This window comes from Lemur catta, chromosome 14 (assembly GCF_020740605.2).
Source record: "Lemur catta isolate mLemCat1 chromosome 14, mLemCat1.pri, whole genome shotgun sequence".
In the NCBI taxonomy this organism is placed as follows: Eukaryota; Metazoa; Chordata; class Mammalia; order Primates; family Lemuridae; genus Lemur; species Lemur catta.
The window spans coordinates 6,190,755-6,217,061 of NC_059141.1; the positions used below are offsets into that span (position 1 = coordinate 6,190,755).

General features: G+C 53.6%; 1 protein-coding gene across 1 annotated transcript in view; it reads right to left on the reverse strand.

Moving 5' to 3' along the window:
* The window catches only part of LOC123649817 (phospholysine phosphohistidine inorganic pyrophosphate phosphatase), a 101,425-nt gene extending 75,200 nt beyond the window's left edge, over positions 1 to 26,225 (reverse strand). The window contains exons 1-3 of the mRNA XM_045568015.1: positions 26,037 to 26,225; positions 9,704 to 9,891; positions 6,058 to 6,211 (exon numbers count right to left, since the gene is read on the reverse strand). Of these exons, the coding sequence (XP_045423971.1) occupies positions 6,058 to 6,211; positions 9,704 to 9,891; positions 26,037 to 26,161 (467 nt within the window). The 5' untranslated portion in view covers positions 26,162 to 26,225. The remainder of the gene's footprint in view (positions 1 to 6,057; positions 6,212 to 9,703; positions 9,892 to 26,036) is intronic.
* Positions 26,226 to 26,307: the final 82 nt, after the last annotated feature.

A 26,307-nucleotide genomic window follows, 5' to 3' on the forward strand; every position in this document is an offset into this window, starting at 1 on the left:
GAACAGCAGGTCCGCAGAGCATGTGGTGAACCCCTAATTGCTAATAATTAACCCCGATTGCTGCCTGAAGAAGAGAACTCCATTAGTTCCACAGCGCCCTGCCCCATCTCCTATTAGCCGGGGTCAAGCGAGGTGCCCGCTTCACAGGCGCCAGATGCTTTTACGAGAAGACAGCTATTTCTTCCCAGCTCGGCTCGCGGCAGCATTCCTTTCTCAAGACAGTCCCTTGCTCTTGTGAGTGTGCTCACCGGCTCCGTGGCTGGGCTGCACCCTGGCCACCACCGCCTGGGCCATCCCATGCCCATGTCACACGAGCCTCAAGGCACTCGACACACGGGGGAGCAAGCCCGGTTCTCTCTGAGCAAAGCCACCTGACCACGGGAGGGGAGAAGGTGGTTGAACCTGTGCCACTCTGAAGACAGGACTCGCTGGAGCCCAGGAATACAAAGAGGGGGAGCCGGTGCTCAGAATTACTAAAATATCTTGCTGTCCAGCACATCTGTTTCCCTTCGCCTCCTGCCGTGCCCTTCTGGTCTGGGGGGCACTGGGAAAGCATGTGTGCAGAGAACCCGAGGGAAGGACAGAGAAGCATGCTGACTTCAGCCTTCAAATCCTCTCTCTGCCTTCTGACAACTTGGGGTTCCTGGAGCCCCGTGGGCCTCAGTTTCCTAATCTGTAAAATGGGCAAAGCAAACAACAAACCATACCTACACCTCACGGACTGTTGTGAAGCTTGAACAAAACAATGTGTGCAAAGCTCTTAACGTGATGCCTAGCACGCAGAAACTGCTCAGAAAAGATTAATAACTGTTCACACAGGCTGAGACACAGGCAAGAAAGTAAGAGTCGGGGGAAGAAAAACAAGCACAGGTCTTTCCACCTTGGGCCGTTGAGCTGCCTTGTGTGCCCATCTGAAGTGTTAGGACTGAGTTCCCTAGGAGCCGCCCCGGGGTTGTACCTGTCCTCCAGCTCTGCCACTCCTGGGGACCCTGCTGTCCCTTCCTGCCCCACCCCATGCCTTGAAGCTGTAGGAGCTGCACTGCCCACCCAGCTGCTCGGGAGGGATCAGTCACTTGCCCCACTGCATTCCCTGCTGTCCCCTCGGTAGCTTCCCGGCCGGGCTGCAGGGCTTCAGCCAAATCCTGGCCTTGCCAAGGCCTGGGTCCCTGCCACTTTCCCCATCAGGGGCTTGGGAGCCTGGAGTCCGTTTGTCGAAGGAGGGGCATGCCCTGTGGTGACAGGACTCGAGAGTCTCTCAGTGAACCCCAAGCCTGCCCCCAGCCTCTGAGCTCTGTGCCCTGGGCCACGCCACAGGGACAGGCCAGCTGGGACACTGCATGTACTCACAGAGTGAGTGACCCCAAAACACAGGCTTAGACATCCCTAATTTCATGTCTTAAATCCAGAATCCAGACCTATATCTTGCATTTATACAGACTCAAAAAAGTGTTTGCTTTTATTTTTCCCATTTCAACAGTGAGCTACTCTGGAATGGTGATTTAATTACAGGCAGAGTTTGAAGGAGACAGTGAATGAAATACAGCACAGTTTGGCCAAGAGGGCGAGGGAGACGCCAGGTCCTGAGGCCGGCGCTGGTCAGTGTGAACTCGGTCCCTCAGGGACAGGAACATACAGCTGTCCCAAAGGCCCTTTGCAGGACTCGGGGACACTCCCAGACCCAGGCGGCTCCGCAGGGACTCACAGTCTAGTGGGGAAGCTGACAAGCCCACAAACACACACGGGTGATGACAACGGAAACCCGTGCTCTGCGGCACTCTGCTTGAGTAAGGCGGGGGACGTGCTGGGGACAGGGAGACAGGAGACGTGTCCCACAGCTGAGACCTGAAGGGTAAGGAGGTCGCCCAGCTACAAGGAAGGGGAATGGGAGCGTCTGGGCCCAGGGAGCCCCTCGGAAGCAGCTGGAGCTTCCTGCTGACGACACGGTGGGCTACGCCACCCCGGCAAAGGCCTCCCACAGGCCCTCAGAGGCCACGACCCTCATCTCCTCGAGCCCACCTGAGTGAGGGGAAGAAGGAAGGCATGAGGGGGCCAGGGAGGGCCTCCCTGAGGACGGGCTGTGTGGAAGAGCCCGGGACAGAGGACAGGTGACAGAAGCGTACACCCAGCACAGGAAATGCTTACCCAGAGAACAGAAGGAAAACTAAAAAAACCAAACCACCCTGTTGCGACAGCTGTTTGGAGCTGAGGATTCTGGGAGCCTCTGGGCCCAGACTCCTGTCCCTCCGCTGCCGGGGCCGCCTGGAGACGGAGGCTGGGTGGGCCCAGGCCCGCGCCTCTCGTCGCTGGGAATCCTCCGAGGAGACCCACGGCCGCTTCTGCCGGCCTCACGTTCCCCCGAGTCTCTTCCAAAGGGAAAGAGACCCGGACTTGCTTACATTTAAGTTTAGTCCTGAATGGGAGGAAAAAACTGAACGTGCAACTTAAAATACACGATCAAAACCTCGCCTTTGCTGTGCTAATCTTCAGAGTCTGAAGACAACACTGACTTCCAGAAATCAAAATTAGAAACTTCAGTATTTCTTTTTTTAACTGAATCTGGGCTTGTTTTTATAGTGCCCAGAATATTTTTCTTTGTTTCTTACTCATTCAGGAAAAGAAAAAGGCACCTTGAGGCCAACCGTCCGCTGAAAACATTTTTTTAGAGATAAAGGAAATACAGCCACACACTCGGGTTTCTCTTCAGATCGTAAATACGAGCACAGTTTCTTAAACATAAAGGCCCAGGTTATTTCCACACACTGGAGGTGTGTGTTTGTCCCGTGTTGCTGGCGTGACACAGCCAGGGCAGCCGGGGCAGGACTGCACAGTCCAGCCACCAAAAGGGGAAGCCGCGGACGCTGGGAAGAGAGGGGCTCGCCGGGAGGAGGAGTCAGACCCGATTTGATGCTCTACCCTTCGGCCGTTTCCGATTATTCAGCACAGCCTCCCTTCAAAATGACCACTTGACCTTTCCCAGAAGAGCCATTAACCTTCCATAGTCTGTCGCGTAAACAGCTTAATTTTCTGAGGGCGGCATGACAGAAGAAATTACAAAGCCAATTCCCACTCTCGGGTCCAAACAGATGCCAAATGTAAATCACTCCGTTTCCAGGAGGGGGACATTCTGCCCTGGCGCCTCCACCCGCCGCTCCTGCCGCCACGGCCAGCACCGCTGGGCCCGAGCCCTGCTCCGGTAGAGGACAGGCCTTCACCAGCGGTGACCTGCAGCCAATGACAGCAGCTCTTCATGGGTTCTTGGGCCGTCCTGGGAAGCTGTGACTCAGCCTGGAAGCTGTCAGTTCCTTTCTCTGGTTCCTAAACACCCACAACCCCCGTGAGCTAGAGACCCCACTAACCTTTTCTTTTTAAACAAACCCTTGCCTACTATTAAACTTGAGGCAGTATTATAAAGCTGAAAGCAACTGGTTCCATTTTTTTCTTTTTCAACAACATATTTATATCAACTATTACCCACGATCTGGAATAGTGATTTTTAATAATTATGAGATAATTTTAAAGAAAAAGGTTTTCACATGAATGAGTTATAACTGAGCTTCTTGTTCTCTAGTGCAGGGTTGGTAACCGGTAACTCAAATGCCTGAAGGGCCAAGCCCAGGTGAATGGGTTAAGCAGGCCAGGTTCTGTGGTTTGCTCCGTAGCAGTGACCTAAATTACAGATGGCTGTAAGTTTAAAAAGGGACTGCAATGGTTAATTTTCCATGTCAACCTAGCTAGACCCCAGTGCCCAGATATGTGGTCAAACATCATTCTAGATGTTTCTGTGAAGGTGTTCTTTGGGGAGATTAACATTTAATTTGGCGGACTATAGGCAAAGCAGACTGCCCTCCATGCAGTGGGTGGGCCTCGTCCAAGCAGTTGAAGGCTCTAATAGAATAAAGCCTGACCTTCCCGAGCAAGAAGGAATTCCACCAGTAGAAAGCCTTAGGGTTCAACTGCAACCTTCCCTGAGTCTCCAGCCTACCAGCCCCACCCTGCAGATTTTAGATTTACCAAGCCTCCACAATCAATCTCTCTCCATATGTATATATCCACATCCTGTAGGTTCCTATTTCTCTGGAAAACCCTGAGTAAAACAGGATACATTTTATTTGTATGATAAACACACCAGAAATTTTTAGTTCCTAAAAAAATACGTACTCTCTTTTCTTTCTTGAAACATCTTTTCATTTGTCTATTTTTCATAGAAACATAGCATGAAGAAATATTTCTGTACTATGAAAAAAAACAACAAATGGCAGCTGACTCTGAAGCTTGGAGGACAATAGGGAGTGGCGGGGTCTGTGGTGAACTGGAACTAATAGGGCAGTGGCTCCAGCCAAGCTGCTGTGTGTGCTGGCAATGTGAGGCCCAATACTGCCAGATGTTCTGATTCTTTAAAAGAATCCAGAAATCTGGATATTTTATGTAAAATCTCCCAATTTTTAAACACAGGCTCAAAGAAAAAAAAAAAAACATTTGTATGGGCCAAACATGTGGTCTAGAATGTTGCTTGGTGGTGACAAGCACAGACTCTGGGGCCAGCCAGTCCAGGTGGCACAACTGGTCCTGCCAGCACTCACCAGCTGAGGAACAGCAGCTTACTTATCTCCCAGTGCTTCAACACCCCCACTGGCAAAATAGCAATGACCCTGCGTACACCTCACAGGGCTGCGGTCAGAATTAAACAAGATGGAGTATGTAAAGTGCTTAGCAATGGCCAGTGGCTAAATAAAAAGTCCTTCCCTTGTCTAGTCCATTAGCTGGCCCTGTTCAGCAAGGAGAAGCAGTGAGTGCTCAGTCACCAGAAGCACCTAAGCTGGAAAATACCTCCTGAGCGATGGTGTTAGAACTCCTGCACCGCACGAGAAACAGGGATAGGGCCTCCAACATGTCTTGCAACCTTAAGAGCCTGTGACGCTAAGAATCTAGTGCTGCTTCTGCTGATGACAGAATCAACCTGCTCAGCTTTCTGGAAAGCAACTTGGCAACATGCATCAAGAACCTCAAAAATGCTCACTCTGTAATTGTCCTCGGGGACATCATCTGAAATGCACAAAGATGCTCATCACAGCCTTACTATGGTAGAAAATCAGGAACAACCCAAATGTCCATCAACAGGGATCAGTTTTTAAAAACTACAGGACATCTACACAATGGGTAACTGTGCTGCAGAGATATCCACTTATTGCCTGGGAAGTCATTCACAAATGTTGTTCGGAGAACGATAAAAAGCGGGTGAAAAGACGAGGTCAAGTTTGATACCAGTGCTGCGAATACATCCATCTGTGATGATCTATTTGCACAGGAAACCCCTGGGAAGGACATGCACCAACATGTTGACAGCTGTTTTCCTTGTGCAGCACTAAAAGTACTTTTTTTCTTCTTTTGCTCATCTGTGTTTTCTAATTTTTCTTCAATGAACATGTGAGATCTTGGTGGTAAGAAAAGATGTTAAGGGCAGTAACCAATGCTGTTTCTTTAAAGAAAGGGATGGAGAGGCATGTGCCGGAGGCCTGACAATCACTGGCCACAGAAGCCCCGCTTTGCAGAGGCAGCGAGTGCTCTGCAGCCGGAGACGCCGTGCACAGACCACCCCACAGGCCCTCGAGCCTGTTTTCTCTACTCGGGTGTCCCTTGGGACCATTGTTCCACACCCCGTGCTATATCCTGTGCAAACGCACCTTCTCCTGGTTTGCTCTAAACTTGGGACAATCGACTCTTGGCCTCTGAGACCTCCACGGGGGTCGCCATCTGCAGTGACATCCCCATCCCCACCCCAGCTCTAGCCTAGGGTCCACATGGAAGCTTGATCAACCAGCTCCTGAGGACAGCGTAGTCCAACTTCCTAAAACAATGATTAAAGGAGAGGAAGGAAGAAATGAAGAGAAAAAGCAAGAAAAAGAGAAGGAGGGAGAAGGTCACCTGTGCTCCCTCCACACCCCGCTTCCTGCTGTTTCCTGCCATTTCTGGCATCCTTCTCTCTTGATTCTGTAAGTCAGACAGCCACAAAGCATCACCCAGAGCACTAAGCAACGACTGTCCCTGCAGCCCACTTACCCTTTCCCCAGGGATATGAGCACAGGATTTTCCAGTTCCATGAGCACCTGGAAGGCTTTATTCATGTTTTGATAAGAAAAGCCTTCTGCTGCGTCCGCAATTACAACACAGTTTGGGTTGGACGTGTCGATCTCATCAAATTCTGAGCGGACTCCTGGAAAGAGAGTGAGAGAGAGCGTGATCAAGCCCTGGGGTGACACGACCTGCCCCCCAACTCCCACCAGGGACCCTTCTGTCTGTCACATCTGCCACCCCCGTCTCAGATGCACAATTTCTTTCTGATCCTCACAACTCCCATGAGACGTGGACAAGGAACAGGTATTATTCCCACTTCATAGATGAGAGAGTTCCGGCTCCCCACAGCTACAGAGCTTATTAGGACAAAGATGGACCCACTCCCAGGACCCTCCCTCCCAACACCAGCATTAGCCCCACGGCTCCCTTAGTTCACTACTGCAGGCAGGAAACCCACAGCTGTGCAACTAGGAAGGGTCTGGAGGACACAGATTCCCAGCAGCAGGACGAAATGAGGCTGCTTACAACCTTGGAGGGTTGATACCGCTGGTCCCAGACTACAAGAGCCATCAACACATTTCAGGTAAACTCACACATAGGTCCTGAAAAAAGGAGCAGAATTCCTCCCCACCGGCCCAGGTCTCCAGCTCCCTTAGGAAAGTCCTTCCTCCTCCTTTGACCCCTCACCCCATTTTAAATTCAAATAGGAAAAGCTGCAAGGATAGAGTCATTGATTGGCTTCATGTGTTCAGTTCCTAGAAGAAACATGCTCTCATCTCCCTTAGTATTAGACGTTGACCTTTCTGGATTAAAAAAATTGAAGTAACCACAATCAGATACCACTTCATGCCCACCAGAATGGTGAGAATTAAAAAGACTGATAATGCCAAGGGCCGGTGAGGATATCGAACAGCTGCAGCAGATGGAGAGAGTGTCGAATAGTGCGACCCCTCTGGGAAAACGTCTGACAGCGTTCTATGAGACTGAATATACACTACCCTACGGCCCAGCAATCCCACTCCCAGGTGTTTACCCAAAAGGCTTGTACAGGAATGTTTATAGCAGATTTATTCACAATAGCCTAAAACTGGGAAGAACCCAGGTATCCATCAACATGTGGATGAATAAACCTTGGTATGTCCACTCCGTGGAATACTACTCTGCAATGAAAATGAAAAAACTGCTGACACATGCAACAATATGGATGAGACTCAAACACACTATGTTGGGTCAAAGAAGCCTTACACAAAAGGCTATTGTGAAAGACAGGGTTAACTCAGCAGGCTTGGGTTGCTCAAAGCCTGCACATTCCAAAGAAAGATCCATCTTCAGGACTGGCTCCCGAGAGATAACCTCTGAGCCCTTGCAATATCCCGCCCGATAAGAGGGGCTTTGCAAGCCTGGGGCCTTAGGCCAACTGTATCAATTTGACCATACAGTTTGTGCTAACTACGTGATTATGGAAACCATCTGTTGCTGTATGCCTGCAGCCCTGGGCGATGCTGTATCAGTTTGAACTCTGGGGGGCTGGGGAACAAGTAGCTAAGGTCAGTCACATAGTAGCTACATGCCTACGTGACTGACCCTTAGTGAAAACCCTGGACACCGCGCTTCAGGGACTTCCCTGGTTGCCAACACTTCCCGCGTGTTGTCACACAGCATTGCTGGGATAACTGGGCACGGCTCCGTCCAAGTCCAGTTCGAGGGGACAACTGGAAGCTCCCACCTGGTTCCTCCTGGCCTTTGCCCCATGTGTCTCCTCCCTGTGCTGAGTTTGGCCTGTACTCTGTCACTGTAATAAATCGTAACTGTGAGTTACAACCACTATGCCGAGTCCTGTGAGTCCTTCCAGCAAATCACTGAGCCTGGGGGTGGCACTGCAGGGTCCCAACACAATTGTATACTGTATGATTCTATTTATATAAAATCCCAGAATAGGTAAACTGATTTATACTGGAAAAAGTCAAAATAATGGTTGCTTCTAGGAGGTTGCGGTGGGGCAACCTGACTGGGAAGGGCACCAGGGAACTGCCAGCGACGGTGACAGTCTAGATCTTGGTGGGGGCTGGGTTCCACAGGTGTGTGCATTGTCAAAACTCAGCAAAAGTACACTCGAGGTGTGTGCATTCCACTGTATGTAAATTTTACACCAACAGAAAAAACTGTAAGCAAATCTTAAACTCTAGTGAATAGCACGCTGAAGCATTTAGAGAAAGTATACGAATGTCTGCAATTTATTTTGAAATGCACCCAAAATATAACATGGATAGACGGATGAAGGGATGGATGGATCCAGAGTGAAGAGAATCATGAAGTGTCATTGACAATCTAGGTGATGGGCATGAAAGTATTCCATGTAAAAATTCTGTGAGCTGTGCTGTATGTTTGAAAATTTTCATAATAAAATGTTGGGGGAAAAACCCATCAACAATAAACCTTGAAAGAAAATCCCAAGTCTGAAAACACAGGTACAGTTGCTGAAAGCACAGATGCGGGGTCACAGCTGAGGAAGGGCAGCGGCCCCTCCAGCCCTCTGGGGCTTCCCTGTCTGCTGGTTTGACTCACTGGCTGAGCACACGCTGACTCCCCTCTCCTGCCTGCTGCTTCCAGCCCACTCCCAGGTCTAGCAACCCTTTTCTGGGGGCTAGGGAGGACAGAATTTCTTTCTTAAGTCTTATTTCTTTGAAGACCATGTTCTAAAGATGTTGGCAGGGATCCTAGATTGCAGAGAAAGGATTTTGAGAAACAAGATTTCTAAAGGCTGGGCATGTCGCCCTTCGCTGGCGCCAGGGCTGTGAATTCAACGCTCGGGCCTTCCAGGGAGCACCCTCCGCCTCTTCAGAGCCCCCACACTTGCCCTGGGAAGGAAAAAAGCATGTTTGCCTCCCCCAGTGGTTTATAAAAATAAAAATATCAAGTGCAGAGGAGGGTAGAAGTTTCAGTGGACCAACAGAGAAGTTGGTCCTGAATTCCGAAGTGTTGCTAATGTCTCTTCTTTTTAAATATTCAACAGGCACCAGATAATATTGCTCCTTCTGCTTTGTTCCACTCCCCCAAAAAACCCAGAAAACTCACCACTGAGGGTCAAAGGGGCTCTTTTCTTGCATTCAGGCTAAAATCAGGATGCAAACCTTGTTCCTACAGCCATTTGCAAACTGCTCCACACAGCAGGGCTGGTTTTCACAAACATAGTTGGAGGCTACAGGTGCCAGACTTGTGAAAGCTATGGACCCTGATCTAGCTTCTCATTCATGTTCCTTCTCTCTCTCAACAGGAGCTAGAACTTTCCCCCTTGGCAATTCCCTGGCCCCTTGCTCTATCCTAGATCAAGGAAAAGCTGCCTTAGGGTTTTCCTCCCTGGAGCCCTCTGGAACCTGCTTTAACAACCCTCTGGTGTGAGGCCAGGGGATGGATGGGGTGAGGTCCTAACTCATCCCCAGCCCCCAGGAGGAAGCCCCCTGAAGCTTCTGCTGTGCACCCCCCACACACACAGCTGTGGGTGCTGGTAGCAAGAAGTGTTACCTCTGTGTCCTTGCCAGTGGGTGGCCCAGCTGAGAGTGAGCCCCCTCCCCGTGCCCACCCTGGAAAAGGGGAACTTCCACCCCATGAGGCCCCAGCCTGGCAGGCCTACCTTCGTGGATGAGCAGGTGTGGCCGCAGGCCTCGCTCCTTCAGGATCTGGCAGGTGGCCGGTGCCGGGGAGGTCACCTCGTCCTCAGAGATGTCGAATCCCAGCCGCCGAAGCAACCCCACCAGCTTTCCCCGGGACTTCTGTGAGTCGTTGGTGCAGAACCTCACCTTCAGGTGGGACTGCTTCAGTCTGTAGGGGGACAACAAGCTGAGGGAGATGTCGGCACGCGGAGTGTGGGGCCCTGGGCTAGGGACAGACGCACTCCACGGGCAACCACTAGAGCCCCAGGCCACAGCACAGTGAGTCCCTGAGTGGCCCTGACTGACTCCAGGTGTGTCCAAGCTGGGTTTCTGTGCTGAAGCAGGCCCCTTTTTAGGGGATCCCATACCATGATGCCACCCACACTCTCCTTCCCGTCTTCGCTGGACTTGACCCAGCTGAGCCTCCCCAGGGTTCCCCACCCGACCTTCTCTGTCTATGCCTCTCCCTCTACCCGGGACACGTTGCCTCTGCGCCTGTGGCAATTCTACCCACCCCAAGACCCACTCAGCACCTCCCCTCCGTCACCCTGTCCTCGGCCTGGCTGGAGGACGCCTCCGCACGTCCGCAGCTATTTCTCTGCACCTTCCCCGACACTCTGCGTTTCTGCCTTGCGTCTGAGCCGCATCTGTCTGTGCCGTATTCACCCCTGATCCATATTTTCCCAAAGTGCACAGCGGAGGGACCAAGCCCAGGTTTGTCTCCCCACCACTATCGATGAAGAAAAGGCTTGCCGAAGTCGTCAGGCACACGAACTATTCCGGGATGGATGGACGAGACAAGCCACCCTGTCCCAACCCGACATTAAAGCAACAAGAACCTGAGGTGCTGCAGCACCGAGCATTCCCCCACCCGGCCTCAAGGGAGACCCGCCCCACCCCGGCCGCACGTGGACAAGTTCTCGGAGTGCAGAACCACACAGCAGATGCTGAACAGGCCCCGACCGAGACAGCATTCACCCTTCGACACATGATTACTGGCCTAGGGCATGGGACTGCAGCTGTGGGCGCGGCAAGACCCCCGTTCCCCAAGACACAGTCGGGTGGGTGGGCGAGAGGCTGGCACCGAACAAGGAAGCCCACAAAAGAAGCGAAAGGAGAGGCCCTATGCAGGGTATTAGCGGGGCGAAGAGACAGAGGGCGACCAGGTGGGTTGGGCCAGTTGGGGGAGGCCTCCCTGGGGAAGCAGCTCTGGCACCGAGATCCTCAGGGAGAGAAGGTTCCAGTGGGCATATAAAGAGGTGAAGGAAGAGCAGACCCTGGGAGAGAGCCGGTGCGTGGGCGTCTGCGTAGGGAGAGGAGGCCAGAGGGCCAGGCGCCCACCAGCAGGGGACCAGCGTGCCAGAGAAGCACAACCTGGCCCGGTGAGGCAGTAGTCACACGTGGCATCTGCACAGAGCTGCAGTGTGGAGTTGTGGAAAAGAAAACAGGCTGCCAGTCCCGGGAGGCACTTCTAAGAAAGCCTAGTAAAATTAACCGACTACCCTGTCACCCAGTACTGTTCTCAGGCAGGTCCCTAAACACGTACACTTCGCTGGTCTCCAAAGACGCAGGAAGACGAGTTGACTCTTCACCCATCCTTTCAAGTTGTATATTTTAAATAATCTAAGCAATACATTACCAGTTTCAAATGCATAATTTATAATTTATAAAAAATACACTTATAAGGGCTAGGTGCAGCGGCTCACGTCAGTAATCCCAGCACTTTCAGAGGCCAAGGTGGGAGGACTGCTTGAGGCCACAAGTTTGAGACCAGCCTGGGCAACATTGAAAGGCCCCGTGTCTACAAAAATAAGTTTTTTTTAATTAGCCAGGCGTCGTGGCACATGCCTACAGTCCCAACTACTTGGGAGGCTGAGGAGGGGGATTGCTTGAGCCCGGGAGTTTGAGGCTACAGTGAGCTATGACTGCACTCCAGCCTGGGTGACAGAGTGAGACCCTGTCTCTAAAAAGAAACACACATAGAGAGGAGGTACATGCTTGTCAGAGGAATCCAGAGGTATTAATAAGACACAGATTCAAGCCAGTTACTCAGAACTAAGGCCTGGAACTTCCATTTGAGCAAGTGAGACCCAACCAACAACTCAGCTCACTCTCAACCCCAATGAGAACATAATTTATCCCACTTTATGGGGGAGGAAACTGAGTCCCAGAAATGCCAATGGCTTTCTATTCCCCCTCCTGAGACTGAAACTTTGGGGACAAAGGCTAATTTATATTTACAGTGGAGTCAGGATTAGGAAATCAGTGTCCTATGGATGGGGGAAAGAGCATGACCCAGTGTGGGGTCTTAGAGAAGACCTCCTGGAAGACCCAGGCCCACCTGGGCACTTGCGGGGTACACAAGGAGATGGTGGGAAGAACAGCCCACCATTGCTGCGGGCGGGTGTGCACGGGCCCCGCCCTCTTAGGTAGGAAGAACGGGCAGCTGGAAGAATGTGGAAGGTGGGGCTGGAGGGGAGGGCTGGAGGGAAGGACTGTGGAGAGGCAGGGATGAGCCAGGCACTCACCCTACTACTGGGGTGTTGGGGGGACTCCAAATTTGGCCCTCTGTGGTAACAGCAACTAGGAAGGTGGTATGTCTCAGGCCACTGTCCCCTCCTCCCACCATCCTGGGGGCCTCTGCCCCTGCCCTGTCTCTGTCACAGTTTTTCTTTATAACACTAGCCAGTATCTCCAACCACTCGCTGTATGCATTTGTTCATTGTCTTTCTCCCTGGCCTGTGTGCACCACGAGTTCAGGGATGGGGTCTGTTCGGTTCTCCATGGCATCCCTGGGGCTTCCCACAGGGCTTGGTGCACACGAGGCCCTCCATAGATGTTTGCAGAATGACTGACTGATGGAACATTCTAAATGACCTCATCAGCTACTTCCCAGAGGGTGTCCCTGGGCCTGCAGACCCCTTAGAAGCCCCGACAGAAACAGACTGGCTTCAGTGGTGAAAACACGCACTCCCATGTTGGGATGAGCCTCTAGGCCCTCCCAGCCCTCCCAGCTGACAGGTGCAATTTAGTGAGAAATCTGTAGATCTACCGACAGTGCAGGGACAGCGAGGCTGACAATGTCGTCAACAGCCCGGCCGATTCATTCCTTTCTTAGTATTTGTCTTTCCTAATCAGAGGTTTATGAATTATCAATTACACTTAGTGGTTAATTGCCCTTCATAAAGATAGCGTTTTTATTTTTAAATTAGGCAGTTAATATATTGTAACTAATAGCGTCACCTTGTGCATTACGGGCAGATCTCCATTGATTGGCGCCTGGAACGTGCGATTCGCACCCAGGTTAATGGAGCAGTTGAGTGAAGAAGTGCAGGGGGTCCCGGGGGACTAATTATTGCTAATGAATGATGATGTGACCTTCTCAGAACAGTGAACAATCCGTGTGACAGTGCGATGACAGTGCCTCACATCTGTCATTCCAAACACAACTTCACACGGGGTGAAAAATGAGTAAATCACGGAACTCACTTGGGGACACTGAAGCCATCGGTCTCCTCTGAAACACCCATGTAAGTTCATCCAAACACAGGCTCTTAAAACCACGTACGGGTTCAGAGATACGATCTGTCCCTGAAAAACCTAGTGTGAGATGCTCGGGCAAGTCCTCTGGGTCCTGTCCTTTGGTGCCTCCAGACCAAGCCCCCTTTTGGTGGCACCACAGACCCCGGGGACCAGTCCCAGGCTGTCTCTTCCTTATTTTAAATCACTGGAAATAATAATAGTATTCACTATTACCATGAAAATTGTACAATATTAATGTGACACTATATCGAGCCTTGCCTCTGGGTGAGCACGGGTGCCTGCCCTCAGTATCCACCATCTGATTCCGCCCTCAGGCCCCAAGGCATCTGTTGTCCCTCACACACGTCCCCAGGGCCAGATGCCTGGCTCGCAGGTGGCCCTTACTGGTACGTGTGGACAGACAGAGTAAACGAGCCTGGGAGGCAAGAACCAGCATCCCCACTCTAGAGACAGAAAACAGAGGCCCTGGGAGGCCAGGACCTGCCCAGGGACACGAGGCCTGTAAGCAGCAAAGCCTACAGCCCTGCGGTGGCACGGGCGGGCCCTCCACCAGCCAGCGAGGGCAGCTGGCACTTCCCCAGACCCTGGGCCCCGGGTAAGGGCCCAGAACACAGGCCCAGCTCAGCTCCCGGGCGTCTTGCTGGACGGCAAATGAAGACTGCAGCTGGGAGGGGTGCGTGGGCTGCATGTGTGAAATGGCGAGTGACAACAGGGGGCCCTGAATGGCTGATTCTACAGATGGAATTCTGTCCCCACAAAATTCCTATGGTGAAGCCCCAGCCCTCAATGTGACTGTATTTGAAGATGGGGCCTTTGTAGAGTTATTTGGGTTAAATGATGTCATAGGGTGGTGCCCTGATATGTCAGGATTAGTGTCCTCAGAAGGGACACCAGAGCTCGCTCTCTTTCTCCCTCCTCCCCTTTCCGTGCCAGCACAGAGAGGAGGCCAGGTGAGCACACGCCAAGAGAGCAGCTGCTCACACGCCAGGAAGAGAGGCCTCCCCCAAAACCGGCCACACGGACACCTCGATCTCAGCCTTCCAGCCTCGAGCTCTGGAAAACAAAGGTCTGTTAGGGAAGCCCCACACAGTGTACCTGTCATGGCAGCCCAAGCCGACCAAGACAGCCAAGAAACCAAACCCTCACCATCCCTTGGCAGAGCCTGCTGCCAGATGTCACAGACTGGGGCCTGGGAGGCCTGAGACACAAGAATTCCAGAAGGTCAGGAAACCCCACGTCTGGCACGGCTGAGGACCCAGGCACAGCTTGCAGAGAGCTGCAAAGGACCCTGCAAAGAGGGACTCCACCATGGAGCAGGCCCAGCTCCAGGAAGGGCTACCCCACCCCCAGCAGCCAAGACCCTGAGGGAGAGGGGCTTCTGCAGGGCCCTGGCCGTCAGACAGCCCCTCCGAGACCACAGCCCTGCCTGAGCACGAGGCCCCACTTCCTGGGGGATTTGCCCCCACTTCCTGGGGCCCAACTGGATTTCTGCACTGACCTTCACCTCTTCCCGGCAAGCCGGGACGAACCTCTGAGTGACAACGTCGCCCGGTGCAATTACCGTGCATCAGATGAGCCGGTCCCTTACAAATCACCTCGGACTTTACACATCTGCTGGCTGTCGGCATCTGCCAGGAGCGCTCACCCGAAAATAATGAAAACCCTCGCATTATTGTTCCATAGCAGGTAAAGTGTTAGGACAATTATTGGACATCCTGAGTGACCTTGGGACAGCTCAGCAGCCTGCCCTCTCCAGCTCGTCCAAGTTCCGGAATCTGGAGAGGGCCAGGGGTTCCCCTGGGAGGGGCTGGGAGGGGAGGCGGGCAGGAGGCAGGAGGCTGCCAGGGAACTAGCAGCACAAGACCCCCCAGCTGGGTCCCCCCCCCCCGTCCCCCCCCCCCTCCCTTTCAGCCAGTGGAATGTGTCACCTTTGCCTGACCCAGAGGCCCTCTCATCACCCTGGGCTTTCCCTGCACCCTCCCCTGCGGCCAGATCCCTCATCCTACAAGGGTTCACATCCCCTCCAATGGGAGGCCCCCGCACTCCAAGGCAGAGCCCAAGCCCCCACAGCTGAGTGTGCACAGCCCTCCCTACTGCTCTGCTCACAACCACCTTCCTTCTGCCTCCTCTGCCAGCCCAGGGCTCCCTGAGGGCCAGGCTATGTCCTGTCAGCACCCTGTCCACGCCTGGTGCCCAAGAACAGCTGAGCCGAGGGCAGCACCTGGGGGCACTCTGGTGCACGATCAGCTACATCTCCAGTGACCAGAGCCTTGCTTCACCAACGTGGGTGTCACCTTGGTGTCTCCTAGGTTGGGCTCTGGGGCTCTGGGACTCTGGGTGGACAGTGCCCAGGCCCAGGGTCACAGAGACCAGAAGAGGGGCACAGCAGGTGCTCAGGGGACCACAGGGGCACAGGGAGCTGTAGGGCAGGGCCACAGGGGACCCTTGGGGACAGTGCCATCAAAGGGCTCTGGGCAGCAGTTCACAGATTGAATGTGCTGATCCACAAAGTGAAGTTTGAATTTGGGAAACAGCAGCTCAGAGGTTCGCAGGGGCCCAAGACTGGCAGGAAGTGACCAGCACTTTCCTGCATTGAGTTCCCCTGGGTGCTCTCCAGAAGTGCACCCCAAATACATCTGGCACAGTACCAGCACCCAGCAGGCAGGTGCTTTACTGAGAGAAGCACCTAAATGACCCAATTCCAGATTGGATGGGCCGGGGGAAAGGGGATGTGGAGGTGGGCAGGGAGGGGCATCCCCCACTGGGCTCCAGCCTCCCTGACCCCCAGCCTGCCCCTGCCTACTGGGGCCACAGGGCAGATCAGCTGGTATGGGATGAGGGTCCCTAGCACTACTGAAATGGAACCAGTGTGGAGATGTAAAAGCTCCAGCCTCAGTTTCCTCCGAGGGGAAAGGACAAAGGACACTAAGCACCCTTCAGGGGTTGTTGTGGAGGAAACAGGCAGCAGTGCCTGCCCGAGGCCCCAGTAGCACCAAGATTTTTTTTTTTTTGCGACAGAGTCTCGCTCTGTTGCCCGGGCTAGAGTGAAGTGGTGTCAACACAGCTCACAGCAACCTCAGATTCCCCGAGCTCAGGCAATCCTCCTGCCTCAGCCTCTCGAGTAGCTGGGACTACAGACACATGCCACTACACCCAGCTAAATTTTCTATTTTTAGTAGAGACGGGGTCTCACTCTTGCTCAGGCTGGTCTCGAACTCCTAACCCCAAGTGATCCTCCCGCCTCGACCTCCCAGAGTGCTAGGATTACAGGCGTGAGCCACTGCGCCCGGCCCCAAGATACTTTTAACACCAGGGTTCCTGGGCAGTGCCAGCCACTGATTTTGAGATCTTCAGTTGCTTCCCTTTTGGAAAGCAAAGGAGACTGAAAACACATTTGGAGACTTGAAACCTGCAAGGTGCTCATTTCCTGAAAGAATCCAATTTTTTTAAATAGAAGGTCAAATGAGAGCCCATAAGCAGAGTTGCTTTTTCAGTAGAAAAATACAGTTATCCACATATCCCCAGGGATGCCCACACCGATCCGGGCCTGGCCTGGCCCAGCTCTCCGTGTCCCTGATGTGCTCCAGCTCGGGTGCAGTGGCAGGAGCAGCAACAGAAGGGCTCCTGCCCCTGCAGGACGGGGTCTGGCTTCCTAGCTGGGCACCAGCGCCTGCCCTTGACAGCTGAGCATCCACAGCCAAATTCCGGGGGTCCTTAAGCCCCAGCCACGAATGGAGTAACAGTGGCCTTCCAGCTGTCCAGGGTTGCCAGGCAGGAGACCAGGTAGAGGCTGGGCACGAAGGTGACCCTGAAGGCCTCGAGCAGAGGTCACTGCCACTAGCTCCAGCTCGGCCTGCTGCGCTTCCTCCTCCTTCCCAATGACCCACAGGACAGACCTGCCAGCTAGACTGGAGGCCAGTTGTCCCTGGCCCTCGCCCCCTGGCCCCTGACCATAGCGTCCTCCCCATGCTCTGCCAGACACTCTGTGGGGCAGTGGCACACACCTGAGTGTCGTCAGAGTCCAAAGTCTGTATGGAGAAAAGAGACACAGTGACGCAGTGGCTGGGCCCTGGCTGGGCCTCTCAGTCCGGGGCAGCTGGCCAGTGACCTCAGGAGGATGGCAGTGAGGTCAAGCAGACACGGGCAGACCCCCAGCCAGGGCCCTTACGAAACATGTGGCACACCTCCCCATGCCTGTGCCCTCCTCGCCCGCCCACAGAACACACATCCAGGTGTCCTCTCTTTGATGTGCTGGAGTCCCAGCCCAGGTCACAGGGACATGCTGAGCTCCTGAGCATGGATTTAACAGCAATGAATAAACACAACCTACGACGATCAAGTGCCCAGGAATCTGCAAGCCAGAGGCGACCCTGGAGATGGTCCGACCTACATGGCTCATTTCACAGAAAGACTGAGGCTCAGAGGGACACGAGGTGCCCTGGGGCATGCTGGGGGAATCTGGGGTTCTTACTGCCACTTCCCAGACCGAGATGCTCAGCCAGCAGCCAGTGGTCCTCGAGCACCAGGACACCTGGTCCAGTGCCAGGTGCTGCAGGGGACAGAGGCCGGGCATGCCAAAGTAAGGTGGGAGCTTGTCTCTGGAAGCAGACACCCCTCCTTCCGTGTGACCACAACCTGCCACCTAACCTGCCCCAACCTCAGGTTCCTCATCTGTGAAACGAGGCACTAACGTAGCTACTGGACAGGGCTACTATGCAGAGAACATATTAAAAAACAAACATATGGGAAGCACCTCATAGATTTCAAACACTCAATAAATGGCAGTGATGACTGTGATAGTGACAACGAAAACCACATCTCTGACAAACCCCGTGCTGGATGCTGGGGCATCTCGGCCCTTGAGGCAGGCAGAGTCTCACAGGACAGTAAGGTGCCCGAGCAGGAGCTCGGAGGGCACTTCCCGGGGCACCTTTTGAAAGAGGGGAAAGGTCACGCCAGTGGGGAGCCTGGAGAGGAGGGGACTTTGTGGGTAACTTGTGCCCCACTCGCTCCCTGGCAGACACAGCATCTGTCCAGGTAAACCGGTAACTCCGCTCCAGAACCCCCATCCGGCCGCCCTTGATTTCCACAGGGTGACTTTGCCCACAAGGCTGAGATCAGAAACTGGGAATCACATCTTACTCCCGACAGTTCTTCCACAGCCAGGCAACCTTCCTCAGTTTCCCTCCACACAGCTCAAGTTCGGGATTTATTACTCTCTACTCCAGATATATGGGGGTGGTTGTGTTCCCTTTCTTTTTCTTAACAAAAATGGAATTTTATTCACATTGCCCTGTAGCTTTTCACTTAGTATACACAGCATCCAGCAGAGCTAGCTCCTTCCTTCTCCCAGCTGCACGGTCTGCAGCCTGGACAAGCCGCAGGGCGCCCACCCATCCCCTCCGGACAGGAGCTTGCTCCGGCACACACATCGCACCGGGAATGCCCAAGCTGGGTTGCGCGGTCCCCTGCCCCAGACTTCCACGTTGCTGTTCATCAAAACGCTTTCACCATTTTCACTGAATGGACTCAAAATAACATTATGACGTTAAATATAGAAAACATACACTATTCAGCTTGTTCTTTTATATGTCTTTTTTAAATTTTGGAGTTCTGTCCCAAATTTGATTTGGGGGTAAATGCTCTGAGGCTACATAGAGTTGAAAACCTCTGGCCTGGGGACTTGAAAGGGGTCTCTGGCTCTGGTGACCTGGGCACTCACAAAACACAAGTCTGGAGCGAGGAGGGCAGGGGCAGCAGGCAGTGGACAGTGTGACGGGCCAGTGGCCCCAGGATGGAATGAGAATCAGGGAAGGCAGGAGCTGTGTCTCAAAATCCTCTGTGCTTTTGGGGGAATACTAAGGAAAGATCTGGAAGGATCTGCCGTGTCACCCTGGGGAAGTGACTGGGATTGGGCCAGTGACGGAGGACTTGGACTTTTCTCTCCGTATATTCACGTGCCAGTGGGAATGTCTACCCAGGGAAGCCACCTATTTCTTATGAAATTTAAAAAGCTGGAGGGACAGAGGGAAAACATGGAGCAGGGATGAGGGGAGCCGCGTGCTCTTCCCACCTCCGCCACCTCTGAAGGCAGCTGCTTCACCTCCTGGCGGTAAATGGCAGCACAAATGACAGCACATGACAAATACCCCTTGTCCAAGGTCCAGGCTGAGTCAGGAAAGCTCCTGTTGGCTCAAACAAATGTCCCCCCCATAATGTCCTGCAGGGCCCCTCTGGCAGGTGCCACACCACGTGTTGGGGGTGGGATGAGGCTGCGAAGGCCACATTATTATTATCATTATTATTGTTATTGCTGTTATTACTACTTCTGGGCACCCATGTCCCTAAGGCCAGATGGTGCCAGGGCAGCCAAGCATGGAGGAGGAGGAGGTCCCAGGGTCCCAGAACTAGCCAGACGTCAAAGTTCACCTGGCCCTGGTCCCTCACTGCTCCAAGACCTGCTGGGAGCCACTTGCTTTTTGAGAGGGTCCCCAAGGCTGCAGGTGCACACTGGGGATTGACAGCTGCCACTGGAAGGACCGGCTGTGGCCTGGCTCAGCAGCATCAGGGCCATGGGGCGGTCCTGGGCAGGAATTGCTTTATGAGGCTGTCCTGGGCCCAGCCCAGCCTGCTTCCTTCCGCCGGCTCCAAAAAGGCAAGGCCAGGCCAGGCCTGGGCTGGGCGCAGCAGATGTGCTTTAGTGGCCACGACAGGATGCAGTAAATGCCCACCCCCCTTTCACATGCAGATGCTTCTGGGCCATCGGGCAGGGCCCCTAGGCGGGCCTCTGCAGCCCCCGCTGTGCCTGGCCCAGCCTCTGAATGGCTCCCCTCGGGGAGCCCAATCCGCCCAAGAATGGGCTCCAATAAAGGGCTAGTTGGGGGGACTCAGCTGGTTACAGATGTCCCCGGCCTGTGGCCACGCCTACCCACAAGTCCCAGAGCAGAAAGTGGGCCCTGCAGCTCCAGGAAGCGAGGGCAGCACTAGCCTGGGCCTCTTGTTCCTCCATCTGGAAGCTCTTAGCCTGGCATCTCCGGATCTCAGTTAGCTCACTGCAGGGACTGCGCTGCCAGGCCCCCCAGCCCTGGGCTCCCCATCTCTCAGATGGGGATGCACTAGTGCTGTCGCCTCTACTGCAGAGTCGGCTCTGCCAGGGCACAAGCTTCCATCTGCCTGTTCACTGCCACAAAGCCCCAGCGCCTAGAACCGTGTTGTTAGCACGGCAGGGCGCTCAGCGCTTGCTTGCTGGGGTGTGCGCAAAGGAATGAATGTGCACGTGCACTTTTAATGGGGGCTCAGCCACTTTTTCTACCTCTTCCAGTCCCTGAATCTCTCTAAGCCTCCGTCCTCACCTTGAACAGGGGCGGGCACCCCTGCTTCAGGGGCTGCTGTGAAATGAGGTGGGTGGTTAGGCACCTGCCTGGCACAGGACAGGCCACTCTCAGTGAATGGTGACCACTGTTACCGTGGCAATACTATTTTAACAAGGCCAGTTTATACTCCCCTGTGCTGTGTCTCTCAATAAAATCTGAGGACACCTGTCACCAAGAAAATCCAGGGAGAAGAGTGGCCACAGCGAGCCACTCCTCCCAGGCCCACAGAATGGAGGATGCCACCCAGGAGCTCACAGCACTGGGGAGCTGCCATGGAGGTCTACGCTCCCCCAGGACCCCAAGGCCCCTCACAATCACCCCGCTGCAGCTGCTGGTCTCACCCCAGGAACTTCCTTTGAGCCCCTGCAGGACTTCAAAGGGAGCTGCGCATATCAAGGAGGCCACAGAGTGAAAGGTCGTGGCTGCAAAAGCCATACTGTCCCCCCCGGATGCCAGAGCTGTGCGCCTTGGCAAGCAGGGCCTGTTCCATGGAAGACTCCTGCTAGAGTCCGTTCTTGGCTTGGCCCCCAAGAGAGAAAAATAAGTGTCCTGTATCTCTGGAAAATCCCCACAGAAAACTCCAAAAGCAGGAATGTCTTACTGGAGGGGAAGTTTCCCGCACAGCTTTCACTGCCACTCCGGCACCTGTCACAGCACCCACGGGCATGCGGGCTTCCCTGGGCCTGAGTGTGATGGGCTGGCCCCACAGAGGCTGGGTCTGGGGAGATGGAGGGGCCTTGTCCTTAAAAAATGACAGGAGAGCTGAAGAGAGCAAACGAAGGTCAGTAAGAACCACAGGGCACCCCAGTGTGGGCTGCCAGCCAGTGGGAGGTGCCACAAGGGCCACTTGAGAAGGCCCTGGTGGACCAGGCAGAGGGTGGGGACTTGGTCCTGTGACATGGGAAGCCCAGGGGGTTTCAGACACCAGGTCGTCAGTTCTGCAGTCCTGGAACAGCACAATGACAACCCTCCCAGGATGGTGAGTACTTGGCCCTCACCAAAAACAGTCTCACACACCTCTCTCAGCTACATAACTGGCTGCGGTGTATTTTAAGTTGTTATTATATTGCTGTTAGATTTTAGTGTAGCTGTTACCAGAGATACCCAGCTAGATAAATCTGCAGGAGTCAAAGCAAAACAAAACCCCCTGGGGATCGGGTAGAAGATGCCAGCAGAACCCACCAAGGTTAGCAGAACCCTTCTCGATGCCACCCTCTGGACTCCGCATGCATTTCTTGGACATGCATTTCTTGGACAGTTCTGTACCAGGTTGGGAGCCTCTGCTCAGAAGAAACTGTTGGAGAGATGCTTCTGACCTTTCCCAATGCCCTCTTCCCCGTCAAAGGATTCCAAGTACTGGCCTGGGTCAGGCGACCAGGGTTCAGATTGTCCCTGGGCTGTCCCAGCTCTGACAACTGGCAAGCCCTCCGCTCTCTGAGCTGCAGTTGCTCCTGCTGGGTTCTAAGTGTGACTGCAAGAGGAGCGCACTTACCCCTGGCAGACAGTACATGCTCTCTGAAAGCAGCTGTCTTGGCTGCCACTGCTGCACACCTGCAGCCGTCACCTGCCTGGGAGGTGTGCGCTCTTACTGGAACATGGAGCAACTGGGACTCTCACGTATCGCTGGCTTGAAATGTAAATTGGCACAGCCACTTTGGAAAACTATTCGGCAGCATCTACTAAAGCTGAACATACCTCCATCTCAGGGCCAGCAATTCCACTCCCAGGTCTGGTACCCCATGGATGCAGGACCAACAGACACGCATCTGTGTGCTCACCCAAACACATGTTCCAGAATGTTCACAGCAGCACTATTCCTACCAACCCCAAATGGGAAACCGTATTCCATCAATAGGAGAATGGATAATTTGCGATATTCACTCAGTGGAACACGACACAATAACGAGAATGAATAATCTACGACTACATGCCACAGACACAAAAAATCTCTCAAATACAACGTTGAGTGAAAGAAATAAGACATAAAAGGGAACATACTGTATGATTTCATTTATATCAAGTTAATAACAGGGAAAACTAATCCGCAGTTCTAGAGGTCAGGAGAGTGGTTACCCTGGGTGAGGGGAGGGTGGACAGTAACTGCCAAGGAACGTGGATGGGGCTCAGAAACGCTGGTTACTCAGGCAGGTTCAGCGGTGAGAAGTCACTGGCTTTTACACACACAATACCTGTATGATTTACCTTAACGATAAGTTGGTTTTAAGTGGCTCTGATTTTAAAAGAATTAAAAGCATGTATGATAGGAGTCCCTACATTAGTAACACAGACAATGATATTTCAAGGTTGCACTGTTGTAAGGGCTGCTGTGTGCAAGCACTGGGCCAGGAGTTTGATACACATCATGACACCTGCCCCGTGACCCCCTCCTTGGCCCCTCTCCACCCTGCCAGGTGCTCAAGTCAGACACTGGAAGCCACCTTTATCTCATGTCCCCCCTGGCCCCACAATATCCAGTCTATCAGCAGGTCCCATCGGTTTTACTCCCAAAACTCCTCTTTAATTCACTCCCTACTCCCCGTGTCCATTGCCACCTCCCTCGTCCAAGCTCTACCAGCTCCCCCTGGACCACTGCAGTGGTCTCCTAACTGGTGACCCTGTGTGCTCTCTTACCCTCTGCCTCGTGCCCCCCTGCCAGTCCATTCTCTGTACTGCAGCCAGAGAGATCTTCTTGAGATAATTTAGTATTTTGAGTGGGAAATGCATTCTCATGGTCCAAAAACCTTTAAAACATCGATATACATACAGGCTGGGCGCGGTAGCTCACACCTGTAATCCTAGCACTCTGGGAGGCCAAGGTGGGTGGATCGCTTGAGGTCAGGAGTTCGAGACCAGCCTGAGCAAGAGCGAGACCCCGTCTTTACTAAAAATAGAAAAATTAGCTGGGCATGGAGGTGTGCGCCTGTAATCCCAGCTACTTGGGAGGCTGAGGCAGGACCTGAAGTTGCTGTGACCTAGGCTGATGCCCCAGAACTCTAGCTCAGGTGACAGAGACTCCGTCTCAAAAAAAAGTTGATATACAAAGTTATCCAGTGAGGAGTCTTTCCCACCCTCCTTCTAAGCACCCAGTTCCCCTGTCCTTTGTCCCCCAGCTCTTCCCACAGACTCTGTAGCAGTCTGTGTCCTTCCAGTATCTTTATGCAAACACAGTGGTAGGAATACGTGCTTGCATTTCTGCCTTTCTACACAAGAGATGTTGCACTGTGTGTGCTGTTGTGTGCTTGCTGTCTCTCTAGCAGCATGTCCACAGAGAGGGGTGCTCGCTCCTTTTTATACTCCAGTGTATGGACAGATGGACTGGGATACTCCCCTATTGATGGGCACTTGAGCTGTGTCCGTCTTCGGCTATTTCAAAAGGCACTGCCGTGAGAGACCTTGTACTTGTATCATTTCTCATGGACAAGGTAGGACAAATTCCCAGAAGTGGAACTGCTGATAGACATCAAATAAATCTCCCACAAGCAACGCATAGCAGGGTCTGTTTCCACAAACTCACCGAGACAATGTGTTCTCAAACTTTTGGATTTTTGCCAGTTTTTTCAAATTGATGAAAAATGGCATCTCGGTATAGTTTTAATTTGGATTTCTCTTATTTGAGTAAGGCTGAGCATCTTTTGGGTCCCTTGTTTTTCCTTTCTTACAAGCTGTTCATGTCCTTTGTCCATACTCCTACTGGGCTGATTTGCTGTTGTTGATTCCTAGATTTGGAGGCAGAGATGTGAAGACTGACTCAACCCAAGGTTTCAAAGGAAATCTTTGCTTTCACTTGCACTCATGTTTTCGCTTTTTACATTTAAATTTCTTTAAAACATAAACCAGATCTCATGACACACCAACCTAAAATCTTCATTGACTTCCTCCCACTCAGGATAAAGTCTGGACACCTCTCTGTGGCCACTGCCCCCTCGTCCCCGGCACACGGGGCCCTTCAGCTCCTTGCACCTGCCACGTCCCCTCTTCCTCAGGCCCTGGCAGCTGCTGTTCCTTCTGCCTGGAATGCGCTTCCTCTGCCTCTCCACGCAGAGGGCACTTTCCCATCCCTCTGGTTCCGTGCAATGCCTTCTCCTCGGAGCTGTCCAGCCCCCCTCTCTGGCACAGGCCTCCCTCACCCTGTCACATTCTCTCAGTATCCTACTGTGTTACATCACTTATGCCAACCTGTGGTGACTCGGTTTACTCTTCTGTGTGCAGCTTTACCATCCATCTCCCCTCCAGACGTGAGCATCATGAGGCCCTGCCTGCCTCAGTCACAGCACTGAGGTGCTGGCCTCCTGTTCCCCCAGGTGAGGCCTGCTTCACCCCAAAACACAGCCCTGTGTCCGCTGCTCCATTCCCACAGGTGCCAGCACATAATGCTCTCGTCTGTGACGGATGCAGGATAAGGTAGAGGCCAGGAAGGCAGTTAAAAAACTAGGACTCCAGCCGCCACTGAGGGCCAACGCCAGGGCTGCGGGGGTCTCCTGGGTCTGGCTGCCCTTCATCCGTGCTCCTGGAGGCCAGGCCTCCCTTTTCCAAGTTTGCAGCCTCCCAAACACCTCCTGCTTTGCTATGCAGGGCGGTTTGGGTCCCTATTATCTTAGCAGTTCCCATACATACAGATCAGTGGGGTGGGTCTCTAAGAAGGAACAAGAGGCTCACTTAACTGCCATCTACAGATAGGTAAACTGAGTCCCTGCAAGGTCAGGTGGTCCCCCGCTCCACCCCAGTGACTGTGGGAGGCCAAGTCCTGTGCAATTAGCCCTTCCAACTGCCCATCCACACCACGCAGCGCTGGCCAGAGAAGCCGGCGTGAAGCCTTACGAAGCCCAGGCCCAGCGATGGTCCTGGAGTGTCCCCCAAGGGCAAGGCTTGGCGGCCGGAGCTCCTCCCCCTTCTCTCATCTGAACCAACGCGGTCCAATAGAATTATAATGCGAGCCACACACGTAATTTAAAGTTGTCTAGTAAGCACATTAACAAAGTTAAAAAAAAAAGTAGAATCCATTTAATATTTTATTTAACCTAATACGGAACATTACAAGTATTATCATTTCCACATATAATCAACATAAAATGACTTCAGTAAGCTATTTTACATTCTTTCCACTAAATCTCGTTATCCGGTGTGTATTTTACACTTAGAGCACATCTCAATTCAGACTGGTCACAGCTGGAGCGCTCGGCAGCCACAGGGACCACGTGGCTGCCCTTCGGCCCGCGCAGCCCAGCCCCGCGGAGGCCCGGCGCGGCCACGTCCCCGCGCACCGCGGCCGCAGCGGGTCAGGGGCCGGCGCTGGGCGGGGGCGGGGCCAGGGTGGCAGCCCCGCCCCCCGGCGGTGGCCCGAGGGACCCGGCAGAAACCAGACCCAGCACCCACGGAGGCCCGCCCGCGGCCCACTCACCTCGCCACCGCCTCCACCGAGCCGGCGATAGCCCTGCCGCCGTCCGCGCCGCAGTCGTACAGCACGCCCGAGATGTCCAGCAGCACTCCGCGCACGCCCGCCAGCCGCTCGCCCCACGCGGCCATCGCGCTCCGCCGTGGACCTCGGACTCCGGGTCCCAGCCGGCAGCCGCGTCCCGCGCCCGCACCCGCCGCGCAGGGGCGCCTGGGAAGTGTAGTCCGCCGGGCCGGGGACGGCCAGGCGCAAACCCGGGACGGCCGCGCGCAAACCC